The sequence below is a fragment of the Sinocyclocheilus anshuiensis genome, unplaced genomic scaffold (genome assembly GCF_001515605.1).
Source record: "Sinocyclocheilus anshuiensis isolate Anshui unplaced genomic scaffold, SAMN03320099.WGS_v1.1 scaffold542, whole genome shotgun sequence".
NCBI lineage: Eukaryota > Metazoa > Chordata > Actinopteri > Cypriniformes > Cyprinidae > Sinocyclocheilus > Sinocyclocheilus anshuiensis.
The window spans coordinates 636,977-651,448 of record NW_015547685.1 but is presented as its reverse complement, the minus strand read 5'-3'; the positions used below and the strand labels follow the sequence as shown (position 1 = coordinate 651,448).

At 37.6% G+C, this 14,472-nt stretch overlaps 1 protein-coding gene across 1 annotated transcript in view; it reads left to right on the top strand.

The window, feature by feature from the left end:
- Positions 1–4,666: 4,666 nt before the first annotated feature.
- LOC107703200 (alpha-N-acetylgalactosaminide alpha-2,6-sialyltransferase 3-like) overlaps positions 4,667–14,472 on the top strand; it is a 47,074-nt gene continuing 37,268 nt past the window's right edge. The window contains exons 1-2 of the mRNA XM_016505757.1: positions 4,667–4,726; positions 5,836–6,245. Of these exons, the coding sequence (XP_016361243.1) occupies positions 4,667–4,726; positions 5,836–6,245 (470 nt within the window). The remainder of the gene's footprint in view (positions 4,727–5,835; positions 6,246–14,472) is intronic.

The following is a 14,472-nucleotide window of genomic DNA, read 5'->3' as shown; positions in this document are numbered from 1 at the left end:
CGTCGCTATCTCTTGAGGTTCTGCAACATCAACTGCCACCTCTGGAGATCCTTCACCGAGCGCAGTCACCTCTGGGAGTTCAACGGTGGTGTAAGCAGCCCAGACACACCATAAAGCGATTCCCAATATAGGGAGGGCTGCAGACAGGGGAATCAGTTCGGGAACAGGCAGGGCTGGACTGGGACAAAAAATCAGCCCTGGCATTTTTTGGTCCAAACGGCCCACCACTATGTTCAGAATCGGTCTAGTCGGACAGCACCCAGGGTGCGTATACTGTATATACACTGTCATTCAAAATACACACACACACATTTGGACCCCATAACGTTGGGAATATCAGGTACACACTAACACTCTGTGTGTTTATGTGTGTATACTTACTGTGTAAGTAACTTGATATTAATAGTCAGTCAATGTTATGACTGTTTGAGCAAACTAACCAAGAGTCTATCTACACAAACCAGAGATGCAGCAGTCATGATTTTTCATGGACGATTCCGATTGTCAGCAAATGGGCTGATTCTAATACCGATTGCTGAGACCATTTTTTTTCTTTAAGCAAAAGACAAGAAAGAAGGAAAGAGTACATGAACAAGCTGTTTATTTGCTCTATTACAGGCTGAACTGGCAAATAACTCTGTATTTAAAATTAGAGGCAACCACTGCATTTTAATCACAGTCCAAACAAATGAGCATATGAGCAGTTATTTTTTTATTTAAAAGAGATTGTACAATTACAAGATTTAAAGCAAATAGAGTTGTCTGAATTTAGCTTTGTGAAATTGTGCTAAAAATGCAAATTCACACTCTGACAGCAGGTGGCGCTTATGGAACAATTCACTTTGGTTACTACTGTAAACAAAGCAGCGCTGCACATATTAAACACTGCTTTAATATGTAGCCTATTATGCGGAGGTAAGATGAAAAGACAATGCCATCAAAACTTTTCTGAAGACAGTGAGCTCCCTTAAGAGATATTCTTATAAACCTTCACCCCAAATTCAATGTTTAGAATTTTCTTCCAATATTTCAAGCATCGTGAACAGTGAGCTGCTCTGCCTGTAGAGTATTTGTCTGTTCTCTTCTCTTGCGTCTGTCTTTATCGTGTCCCGTCTCTGGCCTCTGTTAACATCCTGTTTACAGACTTAGTAATATTTCCACATATTTCCAGCGGTGAAGCAATATTTATATAGGTAGAGCAAGATACTTCATCACTCCGTCTATGGCGCATTGCGATTGGATTTACGTTGTCAATACAGAAAACAAACCAATGTGCCGCTGTCCCTGCATGATGGGCCAAAGTATCGACCCCAAAAAGTGCGTCGGCCCACCGGGAAAACGCCCGATATGCCAGATGGCCAGTCTGCCCCTGGGAACAGGAGGGTTTGAGTGCGCTGGTTTAGTAACACCAGCTACTTGTACTGACACCAGCAGTGGATCCTCCCCACTGGATGCCAACCTCTGATGTTTAGTGATGGACAGGACTGTGAAGGGTTGTGGTACGACAGCCGTGATAGGACGTGGCTCTGGCAGATCAGCTGTGACTTGACTTGACTCTGACAGATCAGCTGTGACTTGACTTGACTCTGGCAGATCAGCTGTGACTTGATCACGGGAACCAGACAAGTCCTCTCCACCTGTGTTGCAGGCTGGGATTAATATACACCATGCTGGTGTAATCTGGCCAGAGGAGAACTGGCCCCTCGACTGAGCCTGGTTTCTCCCAAAGTTTTTTCTCCATTTCTGTCACCGATGGAGTTTTAGTTCCTTGCCACTGTCGCCTTTGGCTTGCTTAGTTGGGGACGCTTGACTGATTGCACAGACACTATTGGAAGAGAGCTGAACTGGATGATGACATTACTGAATCATCAATGAACTATCTTTAGCTGGAAAAATGACTCTGTTTTTGTCTTCTTGCATTATTGACAATCTATTTTCCTGTTTAAAACTGTAAAGCTGCTTTGACACAACCAGTATTGTATAAAGCGCTATACAAATAAAGGTGACTTGACTTGACTTGACACTGGCAGATCAGGGGTGACTTGAGTTGACTCTGGAAGATGAGCTGTGACATGACTTGACTCTAGAAGATCAGTTGTGACTTGACTTAACTCTGGCAGATCAGCTGTGACTTGACGAGGCTCTGGGAGATCAGCTGAGATGTGACGAGGCTCTGGAAGATCAACTGAGATGTGATGAGGCTCTGGAAGATCAGCTGAGACGTTACGAGGCTCTGGAAGATCAGCTGAGATGTTACAAGGCTCTGGAGGATCAGCAGAGACATTACAAGGCTCTGGAGGATCAGCGGAGACATGGCGATGCTCTGAAAGATCAGCTGAGACGTGACGAGGATCTGGAATGACAGCAGTAACATGATTGAACTCAGGACTGGCAGCTGTGACATGACAGGGCTTTGTTGTCACCACCGTTTTGCAAATGAGCTCCACTGTCGCCGCCATTATGTGAGTGCGCTCTGGTGCGGCCGCCATTTCACAAGCGGGTTTAATCACTGGAGTAGCGATCAGTATACTCGAATGTCCCAGAGATTGCGGTTGGTTAAACTTTGCAGCCGCCATTATCGGCACGGATGCAATGTTGCGTTCTTCCTCCACGACACCCACAGTAAAAGATGAGCCAACAGATACCAGGGTATAATCAATAAACTGACTAATAGAAGCCTTGCAATGTCCATACCTGGCAAATGTCCACATGAAAAGCTGCTAGATCCTTGTGTGGCCGAGTATTCTGTTACGAAGGGTGTGTGACAACCAAGGTGTGGATCCATCTGCAAGATTTATTCCAAATCGTGGTCAAAACAGGCAAGGGTCAATACCAGCAAACAGTGTAAGACAGGGCAAGACAAAAGAGTAATCCAAGGTACAGATCTGGGTCGATCAGCAGCAAACGGTATCCAAGAGGGCAAGACAAAGGGTAGTCCAATATACAGGCGAATGGTCAGGGCAGACAGAGACCAATCAAGACTAGATAAACAGGCTGGGATCAAGACACCGGTGAACAGGCTGAAACAGGACTCGACTAAGACTAGACACTAGGAACTAAGACAGGAAACAAAACAAGGAACTGGATTCGTAGAGCTGCTGATGCTAAATAATACTCGGCACTGAATGTTAACTGAAATTTGTTTTTTTTTTAGTGTGTGTGTGTGTGGGTGTAATTGGCTGAAGGTGAGTCCAATGGGTTCTGGGAAATGTAGTCCAGAGAGAGAGATGTAACAGTTTGTGTAAATGTGATGATGGGTGACCGCTGGTGGTGAATGAATGAAGGTCTATGGACTGAATTTGTGACAGGTAAGCAATTAAGACCAACAACAGAGACAATAAAAAACAATAAAACAATAAAACACTTTCAAAATAAAACACATGCGGTTAGAAACAAAACTAATATCAGAAAAACAAAATATGGTTTGGGCATAGTGTGATATATCAAGAAGATGAGGGGGCTATGCACTGAACCATGAGGCACACCGGTGGTTAGTTGACATGTTTTAGAAAATCTTACAAGAAACCATGGCTATACTCATGAGGCAGGACTCAAGGTATCTCTAGTCCTCCTCCTACCCCACAGACCTGAAGTTGGCTGTTTCTGATCATGACTTGCTTTTCTAAATAGGTGTCATGCTTTAATATATAGTGATGCAGGAAAACAGGTTTGGTTTGAAAAATGAACAAGTGAAAAATTAAAAAAATGGACAGTTTACTTAATTTTACTTTAATTTGCTTGATTAAATTAGTCAGATTTAGTCAATATCTTCTGGCCTTCTTAAAAATACTGTAGTTTGTGCATCTTGTTTAATTTCCATACATTTTTTTCATCTGCTGATACACATAATTTAATTTCCACTTTTGGAAGCCACATGTCTATCATTTTCCAAGCACTAAGTCTGTCTGAAGGCTTACTGCTGTTGTTTTTCACTGTGTCACAGTCACAGTGATTCAGTGGTTGTCTTATCAGTTCTTATAATCATAGAATAATGTGAGTAATGTAACATTTAAAGAGGCGTAACTCAAATTACTTCCTAATTGTTACTGATCTGCTGGTCAGTCATAAGCTATTGATAGACCCCTGCCACCATTATCCTGTCTTGAGCAATAGCAATTTGTACTCAGATCGGCAGATCAGCCAAGCAGGGCAAACATGCTCTAATTTATTAGGCCAATCTCTTGGCACTCAGCATCCCTTTTGTATTCTAAGCGAATAAATAGAAAGACCAGGGTAATAGATTTAATGCCATGGTGTTGATGATTAGTCATTACACTGCTGGTTAGAAGGAGTAAGTATTTAAGGGTCCTGTCAAAGCAGAATTTCACACTCTGCATACCCACATTTTTAGTATATTTGGCAAGCAGACTAAGCAGACTATTACATCTATTGCAGTGGTTCTCAAACTTTCCAGGCCAAGTACTGCCGTTAATCAAATCAGAACTAAAATTTAATTTGTAGCTGTCCCATCATATTGCTTGTTATGTTTTTCCAGTAAGAGTTTTGTTCACAGAAATCAGGAGTATACACAGGATAACCTGACTATTTGAGATGGATAAGAGTTTCTTATAAAGCTTTATATTTTTTTCCACTATAAAAGTGGATTCTCCTCCTGTGGGATGCGTGACTCTAACAACAACCGAATATAACAGAAACAATCACAATCATGCCACACTTTGCTGCACCTGAAAGCACACAGCATCACCTCTCATCACCTCAATGTCACGTATCCACAAAGCCACTCAATGGATTTAGTTGTAAGACCAAGGTTTAAATGAATGATGCAGTGGGAAAATAAATTTAATTGTTGCTTATGCCATAAACAGGCACTAAGAACATAAATGTCTGTCTATCTATCTATCTATCTATCTATCTATCTATCTATCTGTGTGTGTGTGTGTGTGTGTGTATATGTATATGCATGCAATTGTGTGTGTGTATATATATATATATATGTATAGATATTGCATTAAATTGCACTAAGTATCTATCTATCTATCTGTGTGTGTGTGTGTGTGTGTGTATATGTATATGCATGCAATTGTGTGTGTGTATATATATATATATATATGTATAGATATTGCATTAAATTGCACTAAAGTTACAGTAGAGACATTTTAAATATTTATATTTCAAATAAATTCTTCCAAAGAACTCATTCAAATAATTAGTTTGAATGTATATTAAAAAAAAGTTTTTTATTAAGCAGCATCATTTTTCCGTATTGATAATAATCAGAAATAATTCAGGTATGCTGATTTCGTTTTCAAGAAACATTTCTAATCATGAGATATTGAAGACTGGAGTAATGGATGCTGAAAATTTAGTTTGACCATTACAGGAATAAATTACAAAATTAAAAACGGTTATTTTAAATTGTAATACTATTTCAGAATTATTGCCTTGGTGGACATTAAAAAAAAACCTTTTAAAAATATTAAAACATCTTGCCAACCCCAGCCTTTGAACTGTATTTTATAATCATTCCATTAATCAGTTTAAACATACATTGTTTTGTATCCTTTTTGTACCATTAGTGTTTTTACAAGCTGTGTTCACTATTGTTCACTAGTTAATTACATTATTACATATTTGTACATTTCTTGTAATGTGTTGAGTTTTGTGAAACAGTACAAATTGTGAAATGCTGTACGCACATAAAACTAACTTGACTACACATGCCTTATCAGAATCAATAGATTTAGTATTGTCACTACAATGAAAAGCTGCAGCATTGTTTGGTTAACATAGTCAAAATAGACTATCAAAACTTGTAGTGCATGATTTAAATGAACCTCTGATGCTAATTTACCAATTTCCTCTTCTCTCCTTTAGCCGTTGAAGCTGCATTGTGAGGTTTGCAGTATAGTGTCCAGCTCTGGCCAGATGCTGGGCTGTGAGGCAGGAGCTGAGATCGACCAGTCCTCCTGCATATGGAGAATGAACAACGCACCCACCCGCGGCTTTGAGAGGGATGTGGGCCACAGGACAGACCTGAGAGTGGTGTCTCACACTAGTGTTCCTCTGCTAATCCAAAAACCCCAGCACTTCTTTGGCCAGGGGAATGAGACCGTCTATGTGGTGTGGGGACCCTTGCGCAACATGAGGCAGGATGGCAAGGGTATTGTGTACAACATGCTGCGGCAAGCGGTGGAAAACTACCCACATGCGCGCATCTACGTCACCACAGAAGAACGCATGAATTACTGCGACACAGTTTTCAAGAAGGAGACGGGCAAAGACAGGTGAGAGCGCTGTAACCACTGTCACCCATTTGAGATGCATTGTTTATATGAAGGCAGTAGTAAATCTGGCCCAGATTCTAAACATTAAACATCTTTAATTGTAACAATAAAACATTAACTCACAAGGTTCCAGAAAGTTGCTCGTATCCGTGGGTTGTGCACCATCTCAATTTTAATTGAATTTTAATTGAAATTCAATTGAGGTATGGATAATTGCTATTCAAATGAATAATTGAAGGAAGTATAATTGACTTTAATTGAATTAAACTGAACCCTAACTTTTTGGATGTAACACTACTTTTTCTGTATTAATTTATTCAAAAATACATTAAAATGTAATTTACAGTATACTGTACATGAAATGACTTGAATACACCTCATCTATGATGAACATATTTTTCATTTCTATATTAAAATTTAGAATTTTATGGGGGAAGTAAAAAATGTCAGGGTGATACATATTATGATAATGTTATGAAGAAAAAATAAGTAGTCTGGCATAATTTTGTATCATTATTTCTTATTAAAAAAAAAACTGCTTCAGTGCTTATTAATATTTGAAAAACTTTAGTCCATCTTGACTTTTTGTCATGTGGTGCAACTAACATGCGGAAACATGTAGAAAAAAAGGAAGCAGGAAATTATATTAATTAATAAGTCTCTTAAAATCAGATTTTTATTTTAGGTTGAAAAATGTCATTTGGTGCAACTGCTATATATTATTTATTATTACTGGTATTTTATATGTATATATATATATATATATATATATATATAATACAATAGTATTTTTCATTAATAATATATTTATTCATTAATAAAATGTGATTGTACTTATTGCTTATTAATATTTAGAAAACTTTTGTCGACTAAGTCAAGGTCATGGGGTGCAACTTGTGGAAATGCAGAGGGTGGAAAAAAAGACCCATAACCAAAAGTGTGTGTGTGTGTGTGTTTTAATAAGGTTTTTAAAATCTTGAAGGTTTTAAAGGCCTTACTAACAGAATTAGATAAATTGATTGAGATAGATTACGCACCAATATGAATCCCGGAATGTCAGTTGAACATTTCATTTTATCATGTCACATCTGAAGCCAATGTGTTCTTGTCCTCTTTAGATGCTCAATACAAATATCTGTAGCCTTTTGAAAAATGGCACTTCAGTAACTCAATGTTCTCAGGAAGGCAGAGTAGGTACAATCTTCCTCATGTTGTTGTCAACATCCCAGCAGCACCAAAGGTGAGATGTTGTCAGAAGAAATCAATGGACTCTCAAGGTTATTTGAGTTCCGAAGTGCACTCGCTGTGTGCTAATGAGTCTGGCACACTGTGCGCTCATAGCGCAGGAATTAATCAGCTGTTGATATTACTCATTACAGTCATCAGACCATAACATAACACCCTCATGAATGTTTCATTTGAAGTTGAGTGCTCACAAAATCAGCAGGTTCACTGTAACTCTCTAAAAAGTCTCCAAAAAATCTCTATTTCATGGAGAGGCTTAGATTACATTTGATCAGTCCGACTGAAATGCTGCGATAGTTCTGCCTTTCAAGAGTAATCCCCACATGATAGCCCTAACGCTGTTGTGTTATAGCACAGATAAGAGATATTCCTAAGGAGGGCTGGAGAGGATTATCCTTTATCCTACATCAATTTCTTTAGGGGAAATGCACGCAGATAGTGATGTCTCTAACAGTGTGCTGCAGTTTGTATATCCGGTAGGTGAGAGGCGGCCATTTACCGCATAGTGAAGAGTCACTAATAGTGTGAATGCATGGCCATGAGCAGATGTGTGTGTAATGTCAGTAATAAATCAGCCTTAATAGAGCAGATCGGCATGTCAGGAAACAGTTGGCAGCAAAGCCTTTGTTCTAAATCACATTTTCGGAGCAGCTTCACTTCCAAACAACAGCTGCGATTGGACAGTGTGGTTAAAAGGCACCAAATTATCACTAATACATCACAGAAAGCTGTGGCAGAATTCAAAAGAACTTAAATGCCCATGGATGCAGTTATAACAGAAAAACATAATAGTTATGGAATCATAACAATAAAGGTTCTTTATTGGCATCTGTGGATCCACGAAGAACCTTTAACATGCATGGAACCAACAGGTTCTTTATAGAGGAAGAAGCTTATTTAGATTTTTAAAATGTCCTTCACACTAACAAAAAATATGGTTATTTTAAGAGCTCTTTGCTGAAATGTTCTTTGGGGAACCAAGAATGGTTCTTCTCTGGCATTGCTGCGAAAAATCCCATTTTGAAACCTTTTGAAACCAGAGTTCCACTGTGAAGTCAAACATAAAATTATAATGGGCCCTATTTATCATTGTTGTTGTTGTTCTTCTTCTTCTTCTTCCTCTTCTTCTTCAACAACAACAGTTTTCTAAATGAGATAAATAAATGTGGTCAAATTTATAATACAGTTGTGTATTAATTTATCTTAATGGAGGTTATTGGTTTTTATTGTGCATAATTTATCGGTACACATTATTTAAAACAATGAAACATTTCAAAATGCACTAACTTTATTCCCCTCAGAAACAGCTTTCTATTTTGGCTGTCACAAATCTCTTACTTTTTTACCCTCTGCCTCTAACCTAATGCCCACTTTTCACGCTCCAATCAATTCTCAAAAGATGAAATCAAGGTATTTTTTTAAACTTTTTTTCCTATTTTAGTTCTTAAAAAAAAAGAAAAAGAAAGTGGTTTCACTCAGATATCCGTCACAATACTAAAGTAAATGTCTTGGTGACTTTAATTTCCTCCAAAAAGTGTAAAAAACTGAATTCTTGAAATTATACACTGTGTATCCAAAAACGGATTAGATGTTGAAATCCTAGCAATCTTCTTTTATTGTTACAAATGCAAAAAAATAAAGTACTTGGTGCATTTAAAATCCACATTCAGTCAATCAATTATAGTACCAAAAACAACAACAACAACAACTCTTGTGTTGCGTCTTGCATCCTTTAAAATAAAATAAGATAAAGGTTTTAGCAGCTCCTAACGAGAACTTCTTTCCCTTGGCAAATGAAGTTGCACCAATTTCACACTCTGGTTATGTTCTACTGGGAACTATTCAATATAGAGTAATATATGAACAGGATAGCTTGCAACCTGCCACTTAACACATATTTGAATCCTTTTGAGATCTACTTGGCAATGGATTTAATGGCTGTTCGATTTTTGGGGCAGTGACACTTGAATACATGTAATGTTGTGTTTGGGTTTTGTTTCATGTTCTTGTTTTCGTGTCTTTTATTTTGTAGTTTGATTCATGCTGTTAGTGTCATGCTTCCCTTGCCCTCTTGTCTTCATGTCATTGGTTCCTCTGTTCATTGTGTCATGTTCTGGTTGGTAGTCTTAGTCATGTGTCTTGTTCCCCATTGGTTTGTTCATGTCATGTGACCCTCTTGTCTGCTATAAGTAGCCATCATGTTCCCATTGTGCCTGGTCGTGTAATGAAGTTGTAACCCGCTGTCGGTGAGTCTAGTCTGTTTGTGCCTCGTCAGATCTGTTCATGCCTCGTCAAGTCTGTGTATCTTGTTTGGATTATGTTTGGATCACTGTAAATAAAACTGCACTTGGGTTCTCACTACGCTCGCCTTCAGTGGACTGATTCGTTACAATACACCTATTCTATGTTGAGCATATTGTTAATTTCTCTTCTTTTTTTCTTTTTGGAGGGGAGCTTTGAAAAGAGAACCTTGGGTAGTGTGGTATAATCTTTTCATTGCATTGCCTTTTAGAAGTTTGGAGTCTGCAAGATTTCTTTTTACTGTTTTTGAAATTAGTATCTTATACTCACCAAGGCTGCATCAAAAATGCAGTCAAAAGTTATTTGATTAAAATACAGTAAAAACTGTCATATTGTGAAATAGTATTACAATTCAAAATAATGGTTCTTTGTTTTATTTAATTTATTTGTTTGTTTGTTTGTTTTTCAATTATGGCAAAACTGATTTATTTTTTATTTTTTATTTCTTTGCATGTGTGCATTATTTATCTCGGTGTATTATTTGAGTTTCAATTTTCACATTGTTCACACCTAAATCCAGTTTTAAATACCTGTCAAACACTGAATGAAATCCCAAGAGTTCATCAGAACATCCATTTCTGTCACATTAGTCCAGTGTGATCCATCAATCAGAGGCCAACAGTGTGAACCAGTAGGGGGAGTGAATGAAAGACAGCCCATTATTCTGAGTGTCAGACATCCACCCATCTGATTGTGAGCAGCAATGACATTTCAGAAATGTGTGATGACAGCTCTAATGTAGCACATGATGAATGAGAACTTAAGCGTTCCAGGAGAATGATTGTGCTCCGTTTGAGCAATTGTGTTCTCTCCTGATACTGTACTGTTCTAAGTGAAAGCAATCTGAGGCTGATTGTCAGTTCTAACAGTAGACATTACAAAAAGGGCCAAAGTAAACTCCGTTTAATAAGGCTTAACACAGGAAGTACCACTTACACTAAACCCTACCCTAAACCAAACCAAAAGCAAACGTGAGATAACAAAGCATTAACTGAAGCAACTATGCCATTTGTTCTTGCTTCTACAAGTTTGTGAGCTCTTCTATTACAATTTGTGTTTCACAGGACTTGTACCCAACTGCTCTGAATAAAAGTTGTTGGTGTTTTACTGCCACTGTTTAATGTTCATTTAAGCTGGAAACTGCAGTGAATTGTATTTAGGTACATTTTTGGAATTGCAAAAATGTATAGAGGTGCATCTTTCCAATAAGCCTAATGTAGGTTGGAAATAAAAGTGGATAACAATTGACAGATTATGTTAAAATTTGTGATTTTCTGTATTCAGTTGTGAAAATGAATGTGGTCAACCGATATATTGCTATGGCCAATGTATCAGACTATATTTGGAATTTTTTTATTATTGGCATCAGCCAATAAGTTTCTCTGTTTGGCCCGATGTGTCAGAAGCGGGAATATGATTTTGAAAGCTGAGAACGCCAGTGGCAATTATCTGTCTTCATTAGATTACTGTCACTTTTTAACAGTTCTGTCTAATAAATTATTAGTAAATGGTATATGAGAAAGTATTATAGCGTTTGTTTTTCTGTTATTAGTAGACAAGCAAACAGGATAATACTTTGTCGTCTACTGTCAACATTAAGCAAATTCATATTTATATCACTTAAAGTCTTTAAACATCTAATAAACATTTAATTTCGCAAACTTGCAAATTTCTGAACCAGTGCATTTCTAGACTGCATAAAAACTCATAAATGTACATAAAATGCACATTTGTACATAAATGTACTCATATTCGTATTTGAAAATAATAATAATATAATATTACAGAATCAAGAAGTTGTAATCTAAAATATGAATCTGTTTAATATATATTTAATTTCAGCAATTGTTATACATCTGGTTTTACTATATTTTAATTAAATAGTGTGATATAATATATATCAGCTTTATATTGATATCAAAAAATCAATATCGGTTGACCACTAATTGTTATTTCTAAAATATTCTGGTTTTAATAACTCATAAACCCTAAATTTAGCACAAACCACTTTTCTCTATTCAAATTTTATTTTTTACTGTAGATAGTTTCAGTCTTAGATTGTATTAAAATTGAACAGTAGAGTCTGAAAATGTCTGTATAGATGACATTTAATGTTCAAAATATGATGATGTTGTCATAGTATTTCCATATTCAATTGTGATTAATCTTCTTTCTTAAATATATTTGCCTACTGAATTATCATTGGTCTTGTAATCCTTCCATATATTTAGTCATTTAAAGTCACCCTGATGTGCACAATGATTCTTGTGTCGAGTCAACTGGAAACCAGACGGGTGATGGGTGTCATGACGACAGAAAAGTGACTCTAATGCATTTAATTTGCATAGAACCAAAAACTTTAAGGTTAAAACTTTAACATTATGCTTTTGCAGCCTTGCGACAACTGATATTTCCTTTGGGAAATGCACATTTATCTTTGTTTAAGAGGGAGTCAGCAGTACAATTACTGTATAAATAAAATGCTGTGCAGTAAACAAAGATAGAGCATTTATGAGTTGGAGCTACATAATTATACCAGGCATGTGCTTTGGTATATCACTGCAGGACACTGTTCTTTTTTTGTGTGTGTGTGACAGGGCATATCAAACGAGTTTAATTAGCATCATTGCATTACAGTGGAATGAGACATGCATCTGTATTACTGCAGGAACTACACAGTCCTCTGACTCACTAATCCAAGCAATTAAATATGTGTTTTCTCACATCATGGTATGAATGATTAAGATATCTCTTGTTTTGTACTGTATATGGATCAACTGGTGAATTTTTCAGATTCTTAATCGGCTTTGAGTTGAAACTGCTCATTTTTCTTCAGCTTAAGCATCGTTATATTAGATAAAAGTTCAAGTTAATCTATAAATTAAAATGTTTAAAATGTATTAATTAACTTTATTATAGATGTATTCATTCACTTCAGAAGATTTGACTTAATTTTAATCCACTGAAATTGACTTAAAAATATGTATGCAAAAACTTCTAAACTAAATCTTACTCGTCATTTCTTTAAATAACTTATAAACAGATATTAATTAACATTTTAACATTAATTTAAGGCACATTTGCAACAGCTCACTCATTGTATACATTTACATTTAATCATTTAGCAGACGCTTTTATCCAAAGCGACTTACAAATGAGGAGAACAATAGAAGCAATCAGACGAACGAGAGAGCAACAGTATACAAGTGCTGTGACAAGTCTCAGTTAGTCTAGCACAGTACACATAGCTAGGGTTTTTTTTGTTGTTAATAGAATAGAATAGGTAAGTGCTAGTATTAGTTCATCAGGTGCTGGCGAAAAAGATGTGTCTTTAGACATTTTTTGAAAATGCCCAAAGACTCAACTGTTCGAATTGAGATAGGGAGGTCATTCCTACAGGGGCACAGTCCAGGAAAAGGTCCGTGATAGTGATTTTGTGCGAGTTTAGGTATATTGGTTGTTGTCAGTTGTTGTCTTGTAGGCAAATATCAGTACCTTGAATTTGATGCGAGCAGCTACAGGTAGCCAGTGTAAACAGATGAAAGAGGTGTAACATGAGCTTTTTTCGGCTCGTTAAAGACCACTCTCGCTGCTGCAGTCTGGATCAGTTACAGAGGCTTGATAGTACATGCAGGAAGACCCGCAAAGAGAGCAATACAATACTTCAGTCTGGAGAGAACAAGAGCTTGGACAAGGAGTTGTGTAGCTTGCTCTGATAGGAAGGGTCTAATCTTCCTAATGTTGTATAAGGCAAATCTGCAGGACCGGGCCGTTGTATCAGTATGGTCTGTGAAGCTTAACTGGTCATCGATCACAACTCCAAGGTTCCTGGCTGTCCTGGAAGGAGTTATGGTTGACGAACCCAGCTGTATAGAGAGGTTGTGATGAAGTGCTGGGTTGGCTGAGACTACGAGCAGTTCTGTCTTAGCAAGGTTGAGTTGAAGGTGATGGTCCTTCATCCAGCTAGAAATGTCTCTCTGGCAATGCGACCAGCTACCGTCGGATCATCTGGTTGGAATGAGAAGTAGAGTTGAGTGTCATCAGCATAGCAGTGATTAGAAAAGCCATGCTTCTGAATGACAGATCCTAATGATGACATCCAGAAGAGGTCCAAGCACTGAGCCTTGAGGAACCCCAGTAGCAAGAAGTTGTGACTTAGAAACCTCACCCCTCCAAGACACCCTGAAAGACCTACCTGAGAGGTAAGACTTGAACCATTGGAGTGCGGTTCCTGAGATGCCCATCTTTATGAGGGTGGACAGCAGGATCTGGTGGTTAACTGTGTCAAAATCAGCAGTCAGATCCAGCAAGATGAGTACTGAGGATTTGGAAGCTGCTCTTGCCAGTCTCAGGGCTTCAGTAACCGAGAGCAGGGCAGTCTCAGTTGAGTGGCCGCTTTTGAAGCCAGATTGGTTGTTGTCCAGGAGGTTGTTCTGTGCAAGGAACATAGAGAGTTGGTTGAACATAATTAGCTCAAGTGTCTTTGCAATGAATGGAAGAAGGGATACCGGTCTGTAGTTTTCTAAAAGTGCTGGATTTAGAGAGGGTTTCTTAAGCAGTTGGGTTACCCGAATTTGCTTAAATTCTGTGGGAAATGTACCAGTGTGAAGAGAGGTGATGATAATGTGAGTGACTACAGGTATAACCGAAGAAGAAATGGCCTGAAGGAGGGGAGGGGGTA